The sequence below is a fragment of the Drosophila miranda genome, assembly GCF_003369915.1.
Source record: "Drosophila miranda strain MSH22 chromosome Y unlocalized genomic scaffold, D.miranda_PacBio2.1 Contig_Y1_pilon, whole genome shotgun sequence".
NCBI classification, from domain to species: Eukaryota; Metazoa; Arthropoda; class Insecta; order Diptera; family Drosophilidae; genus Drosophila; species Drosophila miranda.
This window is the reverse complement of record NW_022881603.1, coordinates 5,114,585-5,141,957: the sequence shown is the minus strand read 5'-3', so window position 1 is coordinate 5,141,957 and position 27,373 is coordinate 5,114,585. Positions and strand designations below refer to the sequence as shown.

The 27,373-nt window shown below is 44.3% G+C and overlaps 1 protein-coding gene and 1 pseudogene across 1 annotated transcript; one reads left to right on the top strand and one right to left on the bottom strand.

The window, feature by feature from the left end:
• The first annotated feature begins 18,422 nt into the window (after positions 1 to 18,422).
• LOC117191786 lies at positions 18,423 to 18,810 on the top strand. The gene is made up of 2 exons (XM_033396550.1): positions 18,423 to 18,608; positions 18,669 to 18,810. Exons 1-2 carry the CDS (start codon positions 18,442 to 18,444, stop codon positions 18,805 to 18,807), a joined length of 306 nt encoding a protein of 101 aa, XP_033252441.1. The 5' UTR covers positions 18,423 to 18,441; the 3' UTR covers positions 18,808 to 18,810.
• Positions 18,811 to 25,894: 7,084 nt separating this feature from the next.
• Positions 25,895 to 27,373, bottom strand: part of LOC117190989 — a 34,727-nt pseudogene continuing 33,248 nt past the window's right edge.

Sequence of the window (27,373 nt, the reverse complement as noted above, 5' to 3'; positions counted from 1 at the left end):
ACCAGACTTATGCAGACGGACAAAGTGGCATCACCCAGTGCCACCACTCGCTGAAATGGACATTGTTCTTATCTGTGATAAGAACCTTCATCGATCTCAATGGAAAAAGGGAGTTATTCTAGCAGTCACGCCTGGACGCGACGGACAGGTTCGCTCAGCCACTGTAAAGACGACGGCTGGAGTTCTACACCGCCCAACCTGTATGCTGGCAAAGCTAGACATATTGTGAATCACGAGCGTGCTTGATTCACGGTGGTGGGGATGTTGTCGAGAAAAATTAGCTTATATATACTTAGTTTTAAGCAAGGGCACAGATACCCTACATAAAGAAAAAAGATAGAAGAAAAATGGCCACACTATGAAAAGACAAGAAGGTCACATTAGTTTGAGCAGTCGAAGAAAGAGCGGGGAGAAAAGACGAAGCGTGCGTAGATATATTACCTACATATAAGAATAAAATGTATTAACCTCCTTTTGCAAATAGGAAATAAAACGCAACCAACGCCTAAGTACCTATGAAGATAAGCGATTGTGTTTTATCCGCAATTCTCACGTTCCTGGACTCAACATCTTTTATTTCGCTTCTTGGAAGCCAATGACGCTAGAGTTCTTGGAGTTTGTATGAAGACGGGCAGAGACTCGTGGTGCAAGCACTGAAGTATACTGGACATTGGAGAAGCGACGGAACCCACAAGGAGACGGTCATCTCGCTCGTGGGTGGATAATAAACATTGCAGAACACGGAGGCCAACGTGGGTGCGCACGTCAGGCAGCTGAAAAAAGCGCACATTTATATGTATGTATGCGAGATCGTGCACATACTGCCATCTCGCTCTAACCAACGAAGTTCTTGCGGGCCAGCAACTAGAGGCTTGAGTGCGCAGTTGGCTGATGAAATCGAGTGAAAATTTCTGGATTGTGGTTTGTTTGTTAAGTGCCAATTTGATTGTTGATTTGGGGAAAGGTTAGTCTGCGGGTGATGATTACCAGAGCAATGAGCAAATTAAGGGCAACGGATGAAATGGACGAGGACAACGTTGAGATGGGAAAAGTGGAAAGAGAAACCGCGCAAGGTGAAGCCTCAAATATGGAGGGGGCCGGGCCCGGCACATCAAAAGAAGCCCAATCACATGGCGTTGTTAACGTTATGATGGAGATGTGGCGCCAAATGCAAGAAGGTCAGCGGGCCAATGCAATGCAAATGCAGCAGTTCCAAATGGAAGTTCTGCGGATGAATCAAATTCAAATGGAAAAAACTAATATACTTCTGCGATCCCTTGGTATTAGTGGAAGGACAACTGGCGAGCCAGGACCACAATCAACCACGGCTGAGCCCTCAGTGATATCAGACGCAGTCTCATCACCAAGGCAACCGGTTCCTTCTCAGGAAACGCAAAGAAAATTGTACGATCTACAGGAGTTTAATGGTGCTCCCGAAGAGTGGCCAATGTTCAACGAAGCTTTCACTATGACCACTGCAGAGTACGGATACAGTGACAGGCAAAATTTGTTACGCCTCCAAAAGGCAATAAAGGGCAAGGCTAGGGAGACCGTTGAATGTTTGCTTATTCACAGTTCTAACGTTTCAAATATTTTAGAGACCCTTAAACAAAATTTTGGTAGACCGGAGAAACTCGTAAAAAGCCAGATTAGTCGCGTTAGAGAATTTCCGAGCATTCGCGAAGGGAGATTGGAACAATTAGTAGAGTTCAAAATGAAGGTACAAAACTTGGCTTCATTCTTAGAAGCAGCTAACGCACATCAGCAGTTAAAAAACCCAACATTAATGGAGGAGTTAATCTTAAAGCTGCCAGTGCAACAGAGACTGGAGTGGGCACGCCATTCCAAGCAACTAGGAGATGAAAAATCGATCAGTCATTTAAGTCTATGGCTTCAGGGATTGGCCGAAGAAGGGCAAGACGCAGGATTGGTTGACGATCAGGCGACTTTCAAGCCAAAGAAGGAAAAGTCGAGACTATTCCATGCAAACGACATCGGACTTGTAACCATGAAGGCGTGCTCCGCCTGCAATGGGAAACACGACTTGGAAAACTGTAACTCATTTGCCCAGTTAGAACTTGAATAAAAATGGCAGCATGTAAGGGAAAGAAAATTATGCTTCAATTGCCTAAAGTACGGCCATCGTAGTCAAAAATGTAGACGACATCACCAATGTGGACTTGATGGATGTGCCAAACGCATTCACCGTTTGCTCCATGCAGAATCAGTTAATCAACCAGGCGAGGAAGTAAAGTTCACAGGAACAGCAACGCATGAGGCTAGCTCAATGATTTTGTTTAAGATATTGCCTGTTAATCTTCATGCTAAAAATAAAATAGTGAGTTGCCACGCCTTTTTGGATGAAGGTTCTGCAGTAACCCTTATAAGTGAAAGCCTGGCAGACGAGTTAGGATTACATGGGCTCAAAGAAAGTCTGACATTGCAATGGTTTGGAGAAAATACATCAACGGAATTGGTCAGTCGATTTAATATTGGAATATCTGATGAACGTGGAGGCAAGGTCTATGCACTAAACGGAGTAAGGACTATTAAGGATTTACGGCTGCCGAAGCAATCCGTAAACATGTCTGAGCTAAGTTCGCAATACCCACACATAAAGAGTATTCCTGTGAAAGGCTATAGAAATGCTAGAACTGAAATACTAATCGGACTAGATAACCTACATTTGATAGCTCCAAAGCAAATGAGATCTATGGGAAACGTTGGGCCAGCCATTGCATTAACCAATCTGGGATGGGTTGCGTATGGAAAATGTCGCGGAGAATCAGGACCCATGAGTAATGTAAAGGCCGTACATCTGGTTAAACACAATGACGAGCACATTGAACAGTTGGTGCGAGACTACATCACGAATTCGGAAATGGATGTGCGGATTGTGAAAAACCACGTAGAAGGTCGAGAAACTGAGAGATCGAACCGATTGCTATCAACCACGACAAGACGTATTGGTGACCGTTTTGAAACGGGATTACTATGGAAAGTGGATGACGTCGTCTTGCCTGAAAATGGCAATAAAGAGACAATTGTCTTTGGAAAGAAAATTTATACATGATCCAGAGTACTACAAAAAATACTGCGACCTGATGGAAGCATACGAAGAAAAGTCATACATTCGGCATATCACAAGCAATGAACTGGAAGTGGACAAGAAAAAATAATGGTTCCTGCCTCATTTTGGGGTCTTAAATCCTAACAAGCCCGGCAAGTTGAGATTTGTTTTCGACGCGGCTGCAGAAGTCGATGGAGTGTCGTTAAACTCCATGCTCATGACTGGCCCCGACGGGTATCAATCCCTAACGGACATTCTTATGAGGTTCAGACAGAAACCGATTGTAGTCTGTGCTGACATAGCAGAAATGTTCCACCAAGTCATAATACGAAAGGAGGATCGATGCGCCCAACGCATACTATGGAGGAAGAATCCAGGCGACGAGATGAAGGAGTATGAAATGCAAGTCATGACCTTTGGAGCCAAATGTTCACCGGCCTCTGCTCAATATGTGAAAAATAGAAACGCACTTGAATTTAAAGAATCGTATCCAGATGCGGTGAATGCCATTATTAAAAACCATTATGTGGACGATTTGGTGCATTGTTTTTCATCCGAAGAATCGGCTGTGAGAGTCGTGAAGGAGATAGTTGACATTCACAAAAAGGGAGGATTCGAACTGAGAAAGTTTGTGTCCAATTCGAAATTATTCAACAAGGTTTTTGGTAACGAACAAGTAGCTGAACCCATAACTCTTGATAGGGATGAATCTTCGCATTATCAAAAGGTCCTGGGAATGTACTGGTGTACACGCAGCGACGAATTTGGGTTCTCTCTTTCGTTTAACAAAATTGACGCATCAATCTTTTCAGAATCAAGAATACCGTCTAAGCGAGAAGTATTGCGAGTGGTTATGTCTGTGTTTGACCCATTTGGAATTCTAGCCGAATATTCCCTGATCGCTAAACTGCTTCTGCAGTCAATATGGCAAAAGCGAACAGAGTGGGACCAGCCAATTGAGGGCGACGATATAAAGCAATGGAAATGTTGGTTGCGCAGCCTAAGCCAAGCATGCAAGATAAGGATACCCCGATGTTACGCTGAAGAGTTCTTTGGGGAACCAATTGAACTACACATATTTTGCGATGCGAGTGAGTCAGCTTATGCAGCAGTTGGATACTGGCGCATACGTACGAAATCTGGATGGAAGTCCGCATTTATAATGGGAAAGACCAATACCCAGGCTATCGACCATACCCAGGCTCGAGCTACAGGCGGCAGTGCTAGGAACTCGTCTCAGGAAATGTATTCTAGAGGGTCCCGACGTCAACCCCAAATGTGTTCACATGTGGTCCGACTCCAAGACTGTCTTAGCATGGATTAAATCAGATCACAGAAAATATAAGCCATATGTAGGACACAGAATTGACGAGATACTTGAAGCCACAAGGTTGGAAGATTGGCATTGGGTGCCTACTAAGGATAACCCGGCAGACTTTGGCACCAAACTCAGATCTGGAACTCGAGAAACCTCTTGGTTGAGAGGCCCTCAATTCCTTCAAGAGGACGCAAGTCAATGGAATCTAGGAACTTCAGACGTTGGTGACACGGAACTGGAACTAAGAAGCAAGTTTACGTTATCAATCAATGAGATGTCTTCAGATGGATCTGTCAATATCGTATTCAGGGAGTTGCTGGAAATGTTCTCTTCATTTACAAGGCTGATGCGAGTTGTCGCTTGGGTCTACAGGATGTGTGATCGTAAGATCAAACGAAAAGTCTACCTTGATGTAGCTGAAATTGAAGAAGCTGTACTCATAGTGATCCGCAATGTACAGGATGTTGCATTTCATGATGAGCGGGTGGCGCTATTGACTGGACAGTGCATCGAAAAGAACAGCAAGCTGTGGAAGTTGTCTCCGATCATAGACGGAAGAGGAGTGATCCGCATGAATGGGCGTATTAATAACGCATGTTCGGTTGGAGAAGAAACCAGGCGTCCAATATTAATGCCCCAAGGGCATCACGTTACAAAATTGATCGTGCGACATTATCACGAGCTATGGAAACACCAGAATGAAAACACAAAGTACTACATACCACACTGCCGACAGGAGGTTCGCCGTGCAGCTAGAAATTGTATGACTTGTAAAATCCAGAGAGCTTCACCAAAAATGCCATTAATGGGACAACTTCCTAAGGACAGACTCTCTCCGTACGTACGCCCATTCTCATATGTTGGAATCGACTATATGGGACCGTTTCTGGTTGTAAGAGGAAGGAGTACCGAGAGACGCTGGATATGCATATTTACATGCCTTACAATAAGAGCAATTCATTTGGAAGTTGCCAGGGACCTGACAACAGATACGTGTCTTCGAGTATTGCATAACTTCATGGCGCGGCGCGGAAGACAAGTAAGAATCCGATCTGACAATGGTACCAATTTGGTGGTAGCTGAGCGTCAATTGAAAAGAGAATTACAGGACCTCGATCACATTAGAATAGCGAACGAGCTGTCAACCAAGCAGATCGAATGGCTGTTTAATTGCCCGCTAAACCCCCATGCAGGTGGGTGCTGGGAAAGATTGGTACGCAGTGTGAAGAGGGCCATAGGACACGCGCTGCATGACAAAAACCTGAAAGAAGACATACTGTATAGCCTAATGTGTAACGCTGAAAACATAGTAAATTCCAGACCGCTTACACACATTGCTCTGGATAACCCCACAGACGATCCGATAACCCCTAATCACTTTCTTTTAGGTTCTCCCAATTCTAGCCAGACACCACATCCACAAGAGGAGAAGTACCAGCCAACTCGAAAGGAATGGCGCATCGCTCAGCAGATCTCACACTCATTTTGGAACAAGTGGCTCAATGAGTACCTACCAGACTTATGCAGACGGACAAAGTGGCATCACCCAGTGCCACCACTCGCTGAAATGGACATTGTTCTTATCTGTGATAAGAACCTTCATCGATCTCAATGGAAAAAGGGAGTTATTCTAGCAGTCACGCCTGGACGCGACGGACAGGTTCGCTCAGCCACTGTAAAGACGACGGCTGGAGTTCTACACCGCCCAACCTGTATGCTGGCAAAGCTAGACATATTGTGAATCACGAGCGTGCTTGATTCACGGTGGTGGGGATGTTGTCGAGAAAAATTAGCTTATATATACTTAGTTTTAAGCAAGGGCACAGATACCCTACATAAAGAAAAAAGATAGAAGAAAAATGGCCACACTATGAAAAGACAAGAAGGTCACATTAGTTTGAGCAGTCGAAGAAAGAGCGGGGAGAAAAGACGAAGCGTGCGTAGATATATTACCTACATATAAGAATAAAATGTATTAACCTCCTTTTGCAAATAGGAAATAAAACGCAACCAACGCCTAAGTACCTATGAAGATAAGCGATTGTGTTTTATCCGCAATTCTCACGTTCCTGGACTCAACACGCTGTCTGTCGATGCGGTTCGTCGTCTGTGGTAGCGGTTGCCAAACGCCAAAACACCTTTTGTTGCTGTTGTTTAGATTTTCATTTCGTTTTCTAAGGTTTTATTTAGTGGGTGTGAAATACGAGTTCATTTTAGATTATTTTTATAAACTTCTGCTCTGGACAGCCGCCCCCAGGCCCAGCCCAAGCCCCAGCCCTTAACCACAGTCATTAGACTAATTTGTGGCCAGAGAAACACTTTTATTGCCGCCCATAGTTTTTGGGGCAAACGATAGTTTGGAGCTGGCCTTGGATATTCAGGGAAATATATGTATTTTATTGACTCGCCCAGAAACTATTGATTCTACTACGCATGATGAGTTTCCCCTCCCCCCGACAAGGACAGGTGAGGCGGCGGGCATAAATTAAAACCAATTTGCAATCGATGTTTGCATTATTTACAGCGAAAACATATTGTGTTCGTACTCGTGACTAAAAGAGATTCCGAATTCAAACACAGACTAAACGAGGGGGAACGTTGTGAGTTGCTGCGGAGACCGCAACTCTACATTTATACCCGATACTTAGTCAGTATGGCTCTCCTCCGGCAGACGCCGCTAATATTAAACGACACGACAAAGATTGCGTGCGAGAAGAATCAGAAAATCAGTCTGAGCGTGCCGTCGGGCGCTGCGTGGCCACTGCTAATTGATTTCTTGCTTTTAGCTACAAAAATGATCCGATCTGCAATATTGTGGATGCAACAGATTTTCGTCCTTTGTGGGGGCGGAAGGGGGTGAGGCGAAATTCGGAGATATACGTTTTATAGTGAGATCTAACAGAAGTGCGGATACCAAATTTGGTTACTCTAGCCTTAATAGTCTCTGAGATTTGTGGATGCCCCAGATTTTCGTCCTTTGCGGGGGCGGAAGGGGGTGTGGCGAAATTTGGACACGAAACGGTCAAGGTCCGATATCACAGGAGTGTGGATACCAAATTTGGTTGCTCTGGCTCTTATAGGTTCTGAGATCCTTGAACTCATATTTTGCAATTGGCAAAACCGCCCATGAAACCTGTATGTTAGAGAGAGACAGAGCGAGAAAGAATAAAATTGTTTTTTTGATTCTGGCTATAATAATTATACGATCTGGTTGAGATTTTACACTTTAGAACATATAGTCATCCTCTACGATTCTGCGTTTTTGGTTTCGTCCTTTGTGGGGGCGGAAGTGGGCGGGGCGAAGTTTTGAAATATTTTTGTAGCAGTGACATATCACAGAAGTCTGGATCCAAAACATCTCTAGCTCTTATAGTCTTTGAGCACTAGGCGCTGAAGGGGACGGACAGACGGACGGACGGACGGACAGACGTACAGACAGACAGGGCTCAATCGACTCGGGCTCAATCGACTGATCAAGAATATATATACTTTATGGGGTCGGAAACGATTCCATCTGGACGTTACCCACATCTACTTTTACCACAAATCTAATATACCCCAATACTTATTTTGAGTATCGGGTATAAAAACACTGGGAAAAGACTCGTAGGGCAGACGGGGGGTCTAACAAAAATACACAAGACGGGATGCGAAAAGAAAAACACATTAGGGGCGGAACCGAGATAAAAAGCTGCTCCCTGCCAAATGGAATGTCTACGAGCGAGCATGTTCTTGATATTCGTACAATGATTAAGATGATCTCAGAGGAGAAAATACAGGGGAGGTACAGCTCAATTAGGACGATCGGGTCCCGGGCAGTGAAGAGTGCGGCGGAGGGCAGTCCGGTCCGGTTTGTAGTCGGCAATTAAATGGCAATCTTGACGAGTTTTTCCTCGATATTTTTGGATGGCAAAGCGCAATGCGCCTTCGCTGTCTGGGGTCCATCAGGCCGTAAAGTCAGTTTCTATTGCACAAAATATCTGTTCTGCATTGCGTAGATATTTTAATTATAATTGCTCTTTGAATAGCCTTTCAAGACATTTATGCTGGGGTCTGCTTACCCAAAAATCCATAGATTAGCCGCAAATAAAGATCAAAGCTGAAGACGGCGTAAACTGCTCGCTAATTAATGTATTGTAGTTCTGGGCTGGCCTGTTTTTTATCTCTGCCCCATGGGTCATGGGTATATTGGACTGGTGGAAGATCAAAACAATCGATATAAATTTGATGCTATATCAAGGAAATGGATGCATTGTAGTCGATTAAGCCCCTACTCCGATCAGCAATTTTATTGTTACCTACATATATTTATTTCTTGGAAGTGGCTCTTTCCACTTTTTCTTGGCCTTCTAGTTAAGCACTAAAGTGCGTCATGGGCATCTGGAATTGTTTGGAAAACACTTATGGAAACCGCTTTTCTGTGGGAAACTGAAATGTAAGGACTACCGCTGTGCGGAATTTTCCTATTTTTACTTTTCCGTACAGTTCCGACTTCTTTTAGTGTTACGTTCCATCTGTCAATCATCTGTCTGTTCGGGGGGCTGAGTCACGATGCAGATCCTTCAGACAGCAGACTTGCACAATTAATTTTCAGCATTTAATTTGCCATGCCAAGAAGAAAACGAGGGGGAACGTTTTGAGTTGCTGCGGACACCGCAACTCTACAGTTATACCCGATACTAAGTCAGTATGGCTCTCCTCCGGCAGACGCCGCTAATAATAAACGACACGACAAAGAGTGCGTGCGAGAGAGACAGAAAATCAGTCTGAGCGTGACGTCGGGCGCTGCGTAGCCAGTGCAAATTGATTTGTTCCGTTTGGCTATAAAAATGATCTGATCTGATCCAGATTCAGCAATCTGATAGATATGGTCATTATCTATGATTCTGCGTTTTTAGTTTTCTCGAATCTGCAATATTGTGGATGCAACAGATTTTCGTCCTTTGTGGGGGCGGAAGGGGGTGTGGCGAAATTTTGAGATATACGTTTTATATTGAGTTTTCTTGCGGACGAAGTCCGTGTTCTTTATTTGACGAATAATTAAAGACTACTTTTCAATATATTTTGAGGCCCTATTCTTACTGTGGGTTCGCGACCACGGAATGTTGCAGCGATGCAACGACAGCAGTTCAGCCGTGGCGAGGTATTTCTCGGAATCCCTCGCCGTTGGCGGATATCGTCCAGACGCTGATCCAGCAGTTTTGGCGATCTGGAGCGGCTCGTGTCGGTTGCTGGTGTTTTGGCAACTTTGTCGTTAACTTACATACATTTTATAAAATGAAATAAAAAATCCTACTGCCGCCAAATTTTGAGCTTCTTCTCGACTGATTTTGCATTTTGATTCCCTATCATCCTATCTGTTAACCATTTACAATTTTTTCTAATCAAAATCAATACAAACTGATTGAGCAGATGATTTCGGTGTACAAAGCACGGATCGGAAAATTTAAACCAGTCTGCATATTTATCTATTTTTGACGTTAAAATTATACATTTTTGGACTATGCTTCTTTTTAAATTGAATTTGTGAGACTTTGTCTCGAAATGCCGATTAAATATATCAAAATAAAATATACGAATGTAATAAACTTTAATATTTATGTACATATGTATGTACATAAGATATTTTATAATTGAATTATAATATTTATGGGTATTGTCCATGAGAGTATTCAAGGTGCGACCGGCATCTAAATTTTGCTTTGCAGATTCCCGTCGGAAAGCGCGCGATTGACAATTGATTTTCATTTTATAAAATGAAATAAAAAATCCTACTGCCGCCAAATTTTGAGCTTCTTCTCGTATGATTTTGCATTTTGATTCCCTATCGTCCTATCTGTTAACCATTTACAATTTTTTCTAATCAAAATCAATACAAACTGATTGAGCAGATGATTTCGGTGTACAAAGCACGGATCGGAAAATTTAAACCAGTCTGCATATTTATCTATTTTTGACGTTAAAATTATACATTTTTGGACTATGCTTCTTTTTAAATTGAATTTGTGAGACTTTGTCTCGAAATGCCGATTAAATATATCAAAATAAAATATACGAATGTAATAAACTTTAATATTTATGTACATATGTATGTACATAAGATATTTTATAATTGAATTAGAAAATTTATGGGTATTGTCCATGAGAGTATTCAAGGTGCGACCGGCATCTAAATTTTGCTTTGCAGATTCCCGTCGGAAAGCGCGCGATTGACAATTGATTTTCATTTTATAAAATGAAATAAAAAATCCTACTGCCGCCAAATTTTGAGCTTCTTCTCGTATGATTTTGCATTTTGATTCCCTATCATCCTATCTGTTAACCATTTACAATTTTTTCTAATCAAAATCAATACAAACTGATTGAGCAGATGATTTCGGTGTACAAAGCACGGATCGGAAAATTTAAACCAGTCTGCATATTTATCTATTTTTGACGTTAAAATTATACATTTTTGGACTATGCTTCTTTTTAAATTGAATTTGTGAGACTTTGTCTCGAAATGCCGATTAAATATATCAAAATAAAATATACGAATGTAATAAACTTTAATATTTATGTACATATGTATGTACATAAGATATTTTATAATTGAATTAGAAAATTTATGGGTATTGTCCATGAGAGTATTCAAGGTGCGACCGGCATCTAAATTTTGCTTTGCAGATTCCCGTCGGAAAGCGCGCGATTGACAATTGATTTTCATTTTATAAAATGAAATAAAAAATCCTACTGCCGCCAAACTTTGAGCTTCTTCTCGTATGATTTTGCATTTTGATTCCCTATCATCCTATCTGTTAACCATTTACAATTTTTTCTAATCAAAATCAATACAAACTGATTGAGCAGATGATTTCGGTGTACAAAGCACGGATCGGAAAATTTAAACCAGTCTGCATATTTATCTATTTTTGACGTTAAAATTATACATTTTTGGACTATGCTTCTTTTTAAATTGAATTTGTGAGACTTTGTCTCGAAATGCCGATTAAATATATCAAAATAAAATATACGAATGTAATAAACTTTAATATTTATGTACATATGTATGTACATAAGATATTTTATAATTGAATTAGAAAATTTATGGGTATTGTCCATGAGAGTATTCAAGGTGCGACCGGCATCTAAATTTTGCTTTGCAGATTCCCGTCGGAAAGCGCGCGATTGACAATTGATTTGAAATATATGTAAAACCAATTCCATTTATATTTATGCATATTTATTAAATATATATATATTTTTTCTTATATTGTATATTTAGATACATCATTGTTTTAGTTATAATAAACAAAACAGTCGAGAACCGACGGCGTTTGCATAATTTTTATAATTTATAATAAACCTGTTTAAAATAAGGAAATAAATGTGTAATTATATTATTGTAATATTTTATATTTTGTGGTATAAATCAAACAAATAACAGCTTTTATTTCATTTCCCGCGCCCTAGTGTACCATACCCCCACACCCTGCCCATTCTTCATTTATTTTGTGGCGGTAGGTCAGCTCATCGAAAGACCCAAAACAAGAACCAAACTCAAATTTCAGTTCTAGCGGCCAGAAATACTAAACACACACACGCAAAGTACGTGAGAATGCATGTGCACCCATACACTAAAACATGCTGGTGGCAAAACAGAACCAGACCTGAGAGAGTTCAAAAAATCTGAAAAAGCATACAATCACATAATTTTGTCGAAACATATTGCGTGTGTACTAAACATGCAAAGATGTTCTCTCTGCGCTCTCTCTCTCATGATGACGTCACTCTGGGGTACTGAACGCGCTAGCCAGTATGCGACGCTTTCGTTGTATGAACTGGCACATCTATATACTGTATGGTTAGTGGTTGTACTTTGTACAATTGAAAATTAAATGCGAGGCGTTATCGATACTATCGCATGTATCACATATGTTACTAGGAACTACATGCATTTTGGCGAGAGTGAGCCTATCGAATGCGTTACCACTAAGCAGTCTGTTGATTCTTTTAGCGTCAATGGCTTTAAGCTTAGTTTTATTTAGGAACCACGGTTTGGATGATGTTGAGGGGAAAAGCGAGCAGTAACCTCGGTGCTTGAGACTAGCAAACTCGGCGTATTCTCTCTCCCATTCTGCTTTTAATATTCTGTGTATTTCGCACAAAGCGTCTTTAAGGTTCCATTTAACCACTGTGTATTTTCCTCGTCTGTGGGCTTCTTTGGCTGCTGCGTCAACTGAAGTGTTCTGAGGGATGTTAGCGTGTCCGGGAATGTAGTGAACCTCTACAGTTCTTAGATGTGGATTTTGTTGGATCTTTTCTATGATTTTGTAGGCGATAGAGTTATCCTGAATGTTCTTCGCCAGAATGAGGGCCCCGTTTCTGCTGTCTGTCAGGAGCGCGACACGAGGAAAATTGTACAAAATAGCATGGTCTAATGCCTTCTCGATAGCAAGGAGCTCGGCGGACAACGAGGAAAGGGTTTTGTGCGTGTAATAGCTAAAAAACCTGTCCTATCGTGCAGGAAAGCGGCGCTGGAATGCCCATCTGCGACTGACCCATCCGTGTAATAGATTTCAAAACCACCCTTTGTCAGCTGATCCTTCTTTTCCATGTGGAGCAGCATGATACCTGCCTGGTCTATAGCGTGCTTGTTGGGTGCAGAACCCTTGAAAAAATCTAAGTCGGAGCTAATTTTAGTGCAAAACGAAGCTGTGTTCTCGAAAACCTCAACTCTATCTATTATGCTGCCAAACTCCCGATATGCCTTAGCGTAGCCCGTGTTTAAATCCCTATTTGCTGAAACCGTTTCACTTGCTGGGAGATTAAATGCAAACATCTTAACCAACTCTTTCGTCGCCAGGAATCTCATCCTGTAGTCCGGGGGAAGTTCTCCTGCCATGTGATATATGATAGGAACGGGAGTGCAGATTATCAGACCCAGCGACTTTCTGAGGTGATGGTTGCAGTGGGATTTGATTTTGGCCAAGACAGATTTGGACAGGTTGCAGAATGATGAGCACGCGTACTCTAGCCTACTTTTGGGGCTGATACCATAGTGACTCCCACTAAGTAATATGAGAAACGCACAGTTTCTGTTCGATTCCGAGATGGCCAGATCAATGTGACCAGAGGCTGAGTTGTTTGCTGAGATAGTCCTGCCTAGGTATTTGATCTGCTCTACTTGTCTGATCTCAACTCCTTGATGCGAGATATTTAGCTCTACGCTCTACGATTGTTGAAGTAAATCACTTTAGACATCACCGGATTGAATGACAGGTTTAGCCTATTGCATTTTTCTTCGAACTTATCTATACTGTCTTCCAGCAACCGTTTCGCAATGGATACGTCTTTATGAAAACACTCATGAAAAAGTCATCAGAATACTGAAACAGTAAGCAGTTATGACTGTTAATATCATGTAGTTCGGCTGTGTAAAGGTTAAAAAGGGTTGGGCTGAGACAGCTACCCTGGCTAACACCTCTGTTCACCTCTACCTCGCTTTAGCCCTTTATGAGAATTCGTCTGTTAAGGAAGCTGGAGATCCAAGCCGTGAGGCTTGTATTGAACCGCATATCCCTCATCCTGTGCTCGAGTGTGTCCACTCTTACGCAGTCGAACGCTCTTTGTAAATCTAGGCAAGCTGCGACAACCTGACAACCCTCGCCTTCAGCGCCAGAACTTTGTTGATAAGGAAGTTGATGTAAAGAGCCGTGGACCTGTTTCTCCTGAAGGCATAGGACCTGACCGGCAGCAGGTCACAGTTTGCTATGTGCTCGTCCAACTTTAACTTTATCAACCCCTCTATGGATTTAAAGAGCGTGTTAATCAAACAAATCGGCCTATGGTTTTGGAAGGAAGTACGGTCTGCATTCTTCTTGGGGATGGGTACCACTTTTATCCTGAGCCAGACTTCAGGGATGACGCCACTCAGCCATACCTTATTTATAATTTCAAAAATGTCTTGTTTTTCCCCATTTGGTAGCTTTTGAAGCATCCTGAACGAGATGCCATCAAGGCCTCTAGCCGAATTGGGGTTCCTGGTTTTTAGGAAGGCCAGGAATTCTTCCAGTTCCAGGGGTTCCGGGTCGTCTGGTCCTAACAAAGGGGCAGGAATTTTTGTTACTTTAACCATATGGAGAAAGTTTTTGTCATCTTCGTTCGTCCATTTGTTCCCTACATTTTTGATTTGACCGTATTTTTTGATGTTCTTCACCCTGCTCCACATAGAGGGCGATGAAGAGACCTCTTCTATAAGCTTGGAAAAGTTGCGCTTTCTAAGATTTTTTACGTGATTTTGTAGATTTTTGTCAGCTTCTAAGGTTGCTCTGGCATCAGCCAATTTTTTGGTGAGGTAGAATTTTTTGGATTTGGTCACTTCCGCGAAAGAGGTGACAGAATGAATTTCCCTGGCGGACTCTAAGCTGTTATTTAAGAATTCAGGGGAGCGGTTAGATTGCCAACTGGGTCTAGGAAATTCCCCTTGATCCCTTAGGTTGGGGGAAGTTCTATCAAAAAGGATCGGATATCTAGCCTTCAACTCAGATCTAGTTAGGTTTTCCAGTGTCATACACTTTTGAATGGCGTACGCTTTTTTCCTGGCCTCACACTGCGGGTGGGTGGCAGCATGTTCCCCCTTGCAGTTAGCATAGGCCAGCCCTGAGCAGATAATATCTTTGCTGTGATCTTGTCCGCATTTGAAACATTTCGCTCCACTCTTGCAATGTTGCGCCAGATGGCCAAACACCTGAAACATTGAATAAGCTGAACAAAAGGTTTCACTTCTACTTTAGAATATAGAAAATTGATTTTGGTTGGTAACTGCTCTCCTCTGAACCAGAGTTTCACACTGCCAGTAGGTACACGTTCCCCCGATGCTCTATCCCTTCGCGTAATCCGAACTATCTCCTCAATTGGGATATCCGAGGTTACGTTTGTTGTATCGCTGTCTGCTCCGCTCTTACGCTTGGTGTAGGCTGCGTTTAATTTGCTTGCGAATGAGGTGTCGCTTATCCGCGGGATCTAATGCGTGCACTTCATGTTCCGTCAAAGACTGCAGCTTCCTCGCCAGCTTATAGTGTTCCCATTCAGAAACATCTGTTGTCCAAATACAGCGAAAAACGGCGTTACGCCTGTGGCTTCGTGCACCGAGTCACGGATTGAAACTTCGATCTCCGGTAGGTAGATGTCCGTGTGATCCTGTAGATGTCTCTGTGATCCTTTTCCAAATACGTCCTTATTGCAGCGAGTATCGTCCGATTTACTCTCTCGGCTGCATTGCTTTGCGGCGAGTAGACTGCTGTGCGCATGTGTCGGATCCCGAAGCCGCTGACCTTGTCCATGAACGCCTTCGATAGGAACTGCTTTCCGTTGTCGGAGTGGATCACCTCTGGCACCCCGAATTTGTAGAATACCTCTTGCACCAGGAATTGAACGACGTTCGCAGCGGTCGCCTCCATCATCGCCTTCAATAAGGTAAATTTTGAAAAGTGGTCTACCACGACGAAAATCCAGGCCTGTCCCCTTTTTGACCTGGGATACTTTCCCAGGAAGTCTATGTAGATCTTTTGGAATGGCCTCTCCGTGACCACTTCCTGACCGATCCCGACTTGGCTACGGTAATTGGGAGCTTTGGATTCCTTGCATTCGGTGCAGCTTCGGACGTATTCCCGCACTTGTGCCGTCATCGCCGGCCAGTAGTAGTGCCTTTTTAACCTATGCAAGGTCTTCTTCATTCCACCGTGTCCAGCTGTGTGGTCTTCGTGGGCCTTCGCGATGAGGGTTTTCGTCAGTGCCGCGGGAATCCATAATTTCCACATTGAACCTTCCACTTGGTCGTCGATTTGCGCGAAGCCCATTCGCTTGAATACCAGGTCCCCGTCTATTCGCAGGTCAGGCAATAATTCTTTGTTTCTGCAGACTTCTCCTTCCAACTCCTGGTATTCCGTTGATTTGAATTCCGTCGTCTGGAATCCGAGGATTTCCGTTGGGTCTAGGACCACCTCCTCGATGCAGCGCGATAGTGTATCCGCCACTATATTTTCAACTCCCTTGCGGTGTTCGATCTCAAAGTCGAACCTCTGCAGCCGCAATGACCATCTCGCTAGACGCCCATTCAGGTCCTTGAGTGACACTAGCCATTTAAGGCTGGCTTGGTCAGTGATTACCGTGAACGGCATCAATTCCACATATGGCCTGATCTTTCAATCGCCAATACCGCAGCTAAGCATTCTTTCTCCGTTACCGAATAATTTATTTGATGTTTGTTCAGCTTGGAAAAGAAGAATGCCACTGGGCGCTCTGCTTTGTCATCATCCAGCTGAAAAAGCACTGCTCCCACTCCAAAATTTGAGGCGTCGCACTGGATGTAGAAATGGCGTTCAAAGTCGGCATGGACTAATACAGGAGACGTGGTGAGTGCCTTCTTCAGGGATTCTTCTTCGGATGCTTCTGTTAACGGTACCGCGATGGTGGCGAAGTCCTTGATGAAGCGCCTATACCATCCTGCGGTTCCTATGAAGCTCCGTAGCTCCTTTACTAAACTCTGGCTCGGGATCTTTTGTATAGCCACAACCCTATCGGGATCCATTTGCAGCGTGCCGCCTCCGATGATAAACCCCAGGTATTTCAGCGACTTAAAGCAGAATTTGGATTTTTTTAGACCTATCGTCAAATTCCCTCTTTTCAGGCACTGGGCCACCAATCGCAGATATCGCAGATGCGTCTGGAAGTCCGGGGCTAGCACCAAAAGATCGTCCAAATAAACGAAAACGTTTGATCTGAGCTGAGTCGGGATTACCTTATCCATCACTCTGCATAACCTCTGGGCAGCGTTACACAGACCGAAGGGCATCATCACGAATTGATACAGCGGACGGCCTGCAACGGTAAATGCGGTGCACTTCCGGCTTTCTGGGTCCAATTTAATTTGCCAGAATGCGAATTTGAGGTCGACGCTGGAAATGTAATATGTCTGGTCAATCCTGGACAGTATACCCTCGATGCTAGGAAGACGGTAAGCATCTTTTACGGTGAGCTGATTCAGTTTCCGCGCGTCCAAACAGAATCTATTTTTGTTTGGCTTTCGCACCACCGTCGTCCGATTGCTCCATGGACTATCGCTGACCTCGATCACTCCGAGTTCCAGCATTTTATCCACATCGGTCCAGATCACCTCCTGCATCGCTGGGGATTGAGGGTAATGCCGATCTTTAAATGGTTCTGCGCCCTCGATCAACTGGATCCGATGCTGCTCTACCGTCGTTGTTCCTAATCCGACATCCTCATAGGTCAGAAACTCCTTCTTTACCTTCTCCAGCTCTTCGGTTTCCGTGTCTTCCAGGGTTCAAGCTTCCACATCCACGTCCTCCTGGCGATGTTCGGCGTACTGGCTGATTTGTGACATTTGGATCTCGCCTACTTGGGCCTCGCTGGATCGACTGGGCTCTTCTCCGAGGACTGTGGGAGCCAGCGCGAAGGATCTCCAGAAATCAATACCCAGGTACATGGCTTGCTCTAGGTACGGGCATACGTAAAACAAGATCTCTTTATTCATTCCGTTATATCCTACGCAGAGTTTGGTTTTGCCGACTATGGACCTTTCTTCTCAAGAGGCTGTCTTGATGACCGAGACATAATTGTCCATTTCCACCTCGAGGTCGGCAAGGAGTTCACGGCTGCCCTTTCCTAAGACACTAACGGATGCCCCAGTATCTAGGAGTCCAGCAATCCGATGTCCTCTTATCTGCACTTCGGCAAATACTCTGGGATCGCGTCCTGCTCCTCGTCTGACTGCCTCGGCCACCTCTTTGCGAGTCTGTCGCCTTTCCTTAAATCTGGAACGGGCCTTTTGGAGTCTACGACTGACACCGCGCATCCCCTCCAGCTGCCTGTCATCAAAGATCTGGTTTCGAATTTGTATGTATCTCCTCATCCTCTCTTCGGCCGGTATGAACTTCAAACTATTTTTATTAAATTTATTCGGGCTATTATTCTTAATTTCTATATTGATTAATGGACCATCGTTCATTTCTTCGCGGGCTTCTGTCTCGAGCGCTGATCTCCCGCTTTCATGATGCCCGATCGTGCGTTTCCCGAGCAATTTGGACACGTTGGAGTAAACATTTCTGGCTTTCCGCAGCGGTTACAATATATTTTGCGTTCCTTCGCCACGCAGTCTCGGAACCCGTGTTCGAACTGGCCGCAATTCCAGCAACACAGCCGGGGTTTGTTCGCCAGGTGAGTTTCTTCTACTATCCTTGCTTCGTCTTCATCCAGAAACTCCGTTTCCGGCTCTAGCTCCTCCACTCGCTTCCCGGCTGAATGGAATTTCGGCGCAGGACGGAACGTCGACTTCTGCTCGCGTCCGCGAAAGTGGTACTCCACTTCGAGGCACTCTTCCCTCAGCTGCTCCACGTTTCGGACTCGGATCGCGTAAACGTAGCGGAATGAAATCAAGGATAACAATGGCGATCAGCAGCCTCTAGCTCACCTCAGGCAGAAGCCGAACACAGGGACCATTCCAAAAAGGTCCAAGGACGAAGACGCATGGAATTCCCAGTCGCCTCCAAGGAAGCCGGCGAGGTTGAGCCAGAACTGGCGCCGAGGAGTAGGCGATGCGGACCTGGATCCAGGTGCTGGAAGGCAGAGACGGGAGACATCAGGAGACGGCGGAGGTCCAACAGATCTGCCACCATTTGAAAGGAGACAAATGGGAAATCCACTCGACGGAGACCCAAATAAGATGACGGTGCAGGTGCCAATACCACTCCGCCGCTTGTCCTTTGACGAGATGGTGAAAGTTGTCAAGGACCTCGTCCCACGACCGTCGGTTCTGACTACGGAGGAACTCGACCCTGAACACGAAGTCCTGCACCGTCATCTTATTTGGGTCTCCGTCGAAGTGGATTTCCCATTTGTCGACGCGTCCCCATCTCGCTCCTGGAGATCGTCTCTCCTTTCAAATGGTGGCAGATCTGTTGGACCTCCGCCGTCTCCTGATGTCTCCCGTCTCTGCCTTCCAACACCTGGATCCAGGTCCGCATCGCCTACTCCTCGGCGCCAGTTCTGGCTCAACCTCGCCGGTTTCCTTGGAGGCGACTGGGAATTCCATGCGTCATCGTCCTTGGACCTTTTTGGAATGGTCCCTGTGTTCGGCTTCTGCCTGAGGTGAGCTAGAGGCTGCTGATCGCCAGTGTTATCCTTGATTTCATTCTGGTCTCTTTCCAATCTCAGGTCTTGGATCAATTCCACGTTCTGGCGCAGAGGCGCCATCACCTCTGTTATGGCCCCCATCAGCTCCATAAAGCCGCGACGGATCTCTTCCTGCAGCGTCTTACTCAGGGTATCTGCCATGCTGCCTCTCCACGTCTCCTGTGCTTGCGCTATGGCGACATTTACTCCTGAGAGAATCTCGGAGGGCAGTGCGTTCGATTCCAACTGTCGTCTCCACGCCCCTCAGCGCCCTGACGTGGACCAGGTCGAGGTGTCGATGTTTTTACCCCTGTCGTACCCACCCTACCTGAGATCTGAATAACAACGTTTTGGATCTCCCTGCCATGTGCAGCAGCCTTACCCTCTCGTTGCTGTGGCTCCTCTTCCCCCCATATGAAACGCTTAGCAATTCATTTTCTTCGTTATAATTTTCACTTCAATTTCCTAATTTTACACGGTATCATCGCTACACTAAGCCTGCTTATTCATTTCCCCTTCATCTTATCACTACGGGCGGTTAATAAATAAATAGCTAAATAGAAATAATTAATATAATAAATATAAATAAGTTACATATATAAATAGATATAGACGGACTTAAATAAGGGGATTAACATATACATATAAATGGGGACGTTTAACAAAAATAAATAATGGGAGTAAATATGTTGATTGATGCTTTTTATACCCGATACTCAAAATGAGTATTGAAACGTCCAGAAGGAATCGTTTCCGACCCCATAAAGTATTCATATTCTGGATCAGCATCAATAGCCGAGTCGATTGAGCCCTTCTGCCTGTCCGTCTGTCCGTCTATCCGTCCGTCCGTCCGTCCGTCCGTCCGTCCGTCCGTCTGTCCGTCCCCTTAAGCGCCTAGTGCTCAAAGACTATAAGATCTAGAGCAACGATGTTTTGGATCCAGACTTCTGTGATATGTCACTGCTACAAAAATATTTCAAAACTTCGCCCCGCCCACTTCCGCCCCCACAAAGGACGAAAATCGGTGGGATCTACATTTTTAAAGATACGATAAAACCAAAATCGCAGAATCGTAGAGGATGACTTTATGTTCTAGATCGTAAAATCTCAATCAGATCGTAAAATTATTATAGCCAGAATCAAGAAAACAATTTCATTCCTTCTCGGTCTGTATCTCTCTAACACACAGGTTTCATGGTCGGTTTTGCCAATTGCAAAATATGAGTTCAAGGATCTCAGAACCTATAAGAGCCAGAGCAACCAAATTTGGTATCCACACTCCTGTGACCGTTTTGTGTCCAAATTTCGCCACACCCCCTTCCGCCCCCACAAAGGACGAAAATCTGTTTCATCCACAATATTGCACATTCGAGAAAACTAAAAACGCAGAATCATAGATAATGACCATATCTATCAGATTGCTGAATCTGGATCAGATCGGATCATTTTTGTAGCCAATAGGAAGAAATCAATTTGCAGTGGCTACGCAGCGCCCGACGTCACGCTCAGACTGATTTTCTGTCTCTCTCGCACGCACTCTTTGTCGTGTCGTTCATTATTAGCGGCGTCTGCCGGAGGAGAGCCATACTGACTTAGTATCGGGTATAGCTGTAGAGTTGCGGTGTCCGCAGCAACTCACAACGTTCCACCTCGTTTTTTTTTGCTCTCCCTAAATGGGCGAGGGACCCGCACTTCGTGGCCAGGATTGTGTCTTCGAGCCCAGCAAAAAGCAAGCCAGGATGGCGGAGCTGTGACCTATTCCCTACGGATTGGCCAACAAAAAAAATAAATTTGGGGTTTCTTTACTCCCCCCTTTGGAGCGGACTATCTCTTATGCTTCTTGGGTCTCTTTCCCGTCCCGCTAGTCCTGGTTCCTGGTCTCTCACTGATCTGGATCCCCTGGAATCACGGATTTATTTATCTTTTTTTTTCAGGGTGATGGCCACTACTCCATCCCCATCCCACTCACTTTTTCTTTCAGAACAAAAAAAATCACTAGATCACTATGTCCGGCGCGCATGCTCCTCCGTTGCGGGAATTTCTTTCTCTGAACCTCCTCTTGGCTTAGCTGCTCTGTTTAATGCTCCCGGGCCGCTGATCCCCATCGCTCTCTCTTCTATCGCCCTTGAACTAGGTTCAGGGCATGGCCTGATTTGGGCTGCTGGCGGCTCTCTTTTCTTTGGGGTATGGGTGAGTTGGCTTCGGGACTCCGTTATGGGATGAGATCGGAAATCTTCTCTCATAACGGCTCCGGAGAGCGCGCGGAACTCTCACTCTCCAGGACCAGGTGGCGCCACTCTTCGCTAACCTTTTCCCCTTAAATTTTGGCCTTGCCACTCTGTTCAAACTTCTTTCCTCCTCACCGCTTCTATGGGGTATCACCTATCGATATCTTCGCATGCAACACATGAAAGCCCCGACATTTTTGCACAAACTGAAATTAGTTGAAGTTTATATGTTAATTTTCTCCTTCCACACTTGGTCGGCACAGGACCCTGCTGCTCCTTGGACTTCGGAGTGTGAGTAGCGTACGCGCCCGCGCCCGCTTCACTTTTTTTACAGTTGAAATTTGATTTTGCAGCCCTAGTCAGCCTAGTAGACACGACACGCAACTATCTAAAAACGTAAACATAAAACGTAACGTACTACACGATTACTAATTAATATGAATCAATTAATTAAGAGTAATATAATTATTATATTGCGTTTATTTAATAATTTATTAATATATAATATATATATATTTTATACAAATATTATTTCGATACTATTGAATCGATTTTGCTAACGATGGTTCTCTGAAGCTCTAGGCAAAGATCCGTTACTTCTTAACAAGAACATTAACATGACAGCAGAAGACAGCAGATATCTGGGGCGAAACATAAAGAGAGTCTTTACGTTGGAGGCTGAAAATTGGGCGCATAATTGTTATAATTGTTATATATACATCTCCAAATGCTTGCGATAGTTGCTAAGATACCCATAATCTTGGACGTTGACATGCTATGACTGCATCTTACAAAAGGCGATGCAATTACTGCACCGTCAAATGGTCCGTCTGAAACTCTGTTACGCGCGGATCGCGAGCATGCAGGAAAGATAGCTGTTAGACTTTTATTCGAGGAAAATTAGCACTAAACTTACTAAGAGAACTAAGCATTCATTTAAAATACAAATACCACTACAATTACTTAATACTAGAAAGGTGTGGAAGGATTAGTAATTTAATAAGAGGAAGAGAATTAGTGGGGGATATAATATGCTAGAGGGAATTATAATCCGAGCATAAGACCCTAAACGGTTCATGCAAGGAATAATTCGACCTACAAAGTGGAAGGAACAACGGTATACAATTTTTAGTAAGTCTAATAGGAATCGTGAAGTTCATTAAAATCACACCAAGCATTTTTCTACGGTTAACTAAGGATGGGAGGTTTACTAATAGCAGTTTACTAGAGTAAGATGGGAGTCTCACACCCGCCTCCCAGTTAAGGCCCAGCACAGCAAAGAGAAATAAGTTTTCCTGTACTGATTCTATACGGTCCTGGTGTACTTTGTACTGAGGGCACCATACACAGGAGCCGTATTCTAAGATCGGACGAACAAGCGAGGTATAGAAAGTTTTTGTTATATAGGGGTCGTCGAATTCCCTTGACCAACTCATTATAAACCCAAGCATGCCCATGCCCTTATTTACCATGGTAGAAATATGTTCAGAAAACTTTAACTTGGCGTCTAACATAACACCAAGATCATCCACCAGGGTAATTCTCTCAAGAGAACCACCAAATAGGGTATAGGGAGCCAACAAGGGGCTAGAACGGTGAAATGTCATAACTTTGCATTTCGAGACATTAAGATGTAACAAGTTTGCACAACACCATGACTGAAAGTTATTGAGATCGGATTGCAAGCGAGAATGAAATAATGTGTCCTTATACTGGACACAGAGTTTAACATCATCCGCATACATAAGTACTCGAGAGTATGTTAATACCGAAGGCAAGCCATTAATAATGAGTGTAAAGAGTAAGGGGCCTAGATGGCTGCCCTGTGGTACTCCCGAAGAAACCTTTACTGGTGAAGAGAGGGAGCTTTTGAAGAGGACTCTTTGAGACCTGGAATAAAGATAGCTAGAAATCCATCTCAGGAGGTTGGGCAGAAACCCTAAATGGTTTACAGAGTCCAATGTTTTACTTATTTACCGCAAACATTCAAAATTGTACAGCGAATTATAACGAAGGGATGCAACAAAAAGGTAACTTTTCTAGACAAAAACGAGGTGGAACGTTGTGAGTTGCTGCGGACACCGCAACTCTACAGTTATACCCGATACGAGTCAGTATGGCTCTCCTCCGGCAGACGCCGCTAATAATGAACGACACGACAAAGAGTGCGTGCGAGAGAGACAGAAAATCAGTCTGAGCGTGACGTCGGGTGCTGCGTAGCCACTGCAAATTGATTTCTTCCTATTGGCTACAAAAATGATCCGATCTGATCCAGATTCAGCAATCTGATAGATATGGTCATTATCTATGATTCTGCGTTTTTAGTTTTCTCGAATGTGCAATATTGTGGATGAAACAGATTTTCGTCTTTTGTGGAGGCGGAAGGGGGTGTGGCGAAATTTGGTCACAAAACGGTCACAGGAGTGTGGATACCAAATTTGGTTGCTCTGGCTCTTATAGGTTCTGAGATCCTTGAACTCATATTTTGCAATTGGCAAAACCGACCATGAAACCTGTGTGTTAGAGAGATACAGACCGAGAAGGAATGAAATTGTTTTCTTGATTCTGGCTATAATAATTTTACGATCTGATTGAGATTTTACGATCTAGAACATAAAGTCATCTTCTACGATTCTGCGATTTTGGTTTTATCGTATCTTTAAAAATGTAGATCACACAGATTTTCGTCCTTTGTGGGGGCGGAAGTGGGCGGGGCGAAGTTTTGAAATATTTTTGTAGCAGTGACATATCACAGGAGTCTGGATCCAAAACATCGTTGCTCTAGATCTTATAGTCTTTGAGCACTAGGCGCTTAAGGAGACGGACAGACGGACGGACGGACGGACGGACGGACGGACGGACGGACGGACGGATAGACGGACAGACGGACAGGCAGACAGGGCTCAATCGACTCGGCTATTGATGCTGATCCAGAATATATATACTTTATGGGTCGGAAACGATTCCTTCTGGACGTTACACACATCCACTTTTACCACAAATCTAATATACCCCAATACTCATTTTGAGTATCGGGTATAAAAATGATGTTGCGCTTGGGCTTCAGTAAATCCATCCACCCAAAAAAGCGCAAAAAAAGGAAAACAGTAATATAACGATTTGAGATATACTAAAAAATTAACATAGCCATAACCAATGAAACCTACAACTCTCGAGAATATACATACTGTGTGTATTCCTAAGGTCTCCAGGTCAATGAGGTTATTTTTCCAGCAATAGCATAAAAACGGTTGACAGGTCATTGACAGCTCCATGGGATCATAATAAAAGGCACACAAGACGCACATGCATGTCCTGCATTATCAATACCCATTGTATCCGCATAAGCCTTTAAAGGCATTTCAGAGATTTTCTTTGACCTAAAGGAACGGACAAATAAATGCTGATGGCATGTGGAACTCGGTTTAATTGTAATCCGTTTTGTATGAACATTTTCGGAGAAGAATCTTCAATGGAATCTTCAATGAAAGGTGCAAATGCCAAGGTTTCCTTTTGCCGCCTCCAAATATCCTGTAGGCGGTCATTAAATTCATTTTCGACAAGGCAGAAGAACAAACACATTAAGGCCGTAATTAAATTATCGGCAAAAGCCGCCGCAAGATAAAAGAAGTCAAAATATTTTGTAACGAGATATGTGACCATCAATCTCAATCAGAGTCAGAGACAGTCTCAGCCCAGACACGTGTGTGCTGCTGCTGGTCTGGTGTCCTTTCTCCCTGGCAACGATACTGGGGGGTACGGGTTTGGGCAAGGCTTTGGCTGGAAGCGACGACGTCTGCAATATGTAAGTACAGTATCAATAAACAAATCAACCAGTCAGACAGCATTCACCCCCACAACCAGACATAGACACCCGGACACCCCTGCACACCGACACGGTTCGGTTGCCAAGCGCCGCCCCCGACAGTCCTGTCGTTGCCAAGTGCTTTTCAAACTTTACGAAGAGACTCATTACATGGGACGTGCTGTGATGAGCAAGATCTGTAAGAGGAAGAGGTCGCGTGTAAGAGGAACGCACGCGCCGACGACGCGTGGGAACAGGCAAAACTCTTTGATCTTGACAATCATTTGAAAATAATTTAATAGAATTCATTGCTAACAAAAATATGATTACTAAAGGCTACAATTAAAAGTGTATAATTTATGCATTACGTAGATACAGATGTATATAATAATATATAATAGTCGTTTATGTATAATTGTTTGCACATTTCGATTTGATTTGCATTTCGGTTGTACCTGCCTCCGTCTCAAACCGCTCTAAAACTAAAACCTAGCCTAGCTATTTACACAGATCGATGCAGTTTTCTTCCAAGTTTTCTCTCTAGGTTTTTTTGGGTTGCCAAAAGCTTGTGCTGCAGTGTGGTGCCTTTTATCTCCCTCTCCCTCCCCCTCTTTCTGTATATCTCCGTATCTCTCTCTTTCCATTGATTGCTGAAAAATGGTAGCTTATGCAGAAGGTGTTGCTGTGTCTAACGATTAAATAGAATTTGTTGCTACGACAAAGCACTCTCTAAATATTGCTAAGGTTCCGCCCAGCTCCGCTCGAGGATCGGTTCGGATCGAATCGAATCAGAAGTAAAAGCTTTCCGACAGATCCTGCTGGCGCTGATAGTACGCCGACGGCACTGACATTGACCACCCGTAGGCATTGCTGCTGTTGGCGGCGGCACTCGGACCCGTGCTTTCGTTTCCGCTTGCCTTCCCCCTTCCGCTTCCGCTCCCGCTGGTAGCGGCAGCAGCCGCCTCCAACTAGAATCATATCTGCTGATACTCCCCCATGTCGTACATGGTCATGGGCATGGCGCCCATCACACTATGCAGGTGGGAGTAGGCAACGGCAGCGGAGAGGGGTGGCATTTGCATTTGTGTTGCTGTTGCGGCGCCACCGCCACCGCCCCCGTCCCAGCCACCACCACCTGCTCCACTGTGACCAGTCTTGCTGACAACGCTTGTGGGCCCGGTGTCGGCGGGATGCTGGTGCTGATGGGGGTGATGTTGCAGGCTCTGTTCGGCGGCAGCAAGCTGCAGTTGCTGTTGATGCAGGCCGTTGTTGTTGGGTGACTGCTGCTGCTGCTGCTGTTGTTGTTGTTGCTGTTGTGCGCTTTGACTGGGCAACATGCTGCCCTCCATCTCCGAGTCGCTGGAGGAGTCCAAGTGTTGCTTGTCCGTGGAGCCGCTGCAAGTAAAATAAATCGATTAACATCTGCGGATCTACTTCCAATATACATACAAACGAGGTCCCCCCCCTGCGGAGACCGCAACTCTACAGTTATACCCGATACTAAGTCAGTATGGCTCTCCTCCGGCAGACGCCGCTAATATTAAACGGCACGACAAAGAGTGCGTGCGAGAGAGACAGAAAATCGGTCTGAGCGTGACGTCGGGCGCTGCGTAGCCACTGCAAATTGATTTCTTGCTTTTGGCTACAAAAATGATCCGATCTGATCCAGATTCAGCAATCTGATAGATATGGTCATTATCTATGATTCTGCGTTTTTAGTTTTCTCGAATGTGCAATATTGTGGATGCAACAGATTTTCGTTCTTTGTGGGGGCGGAA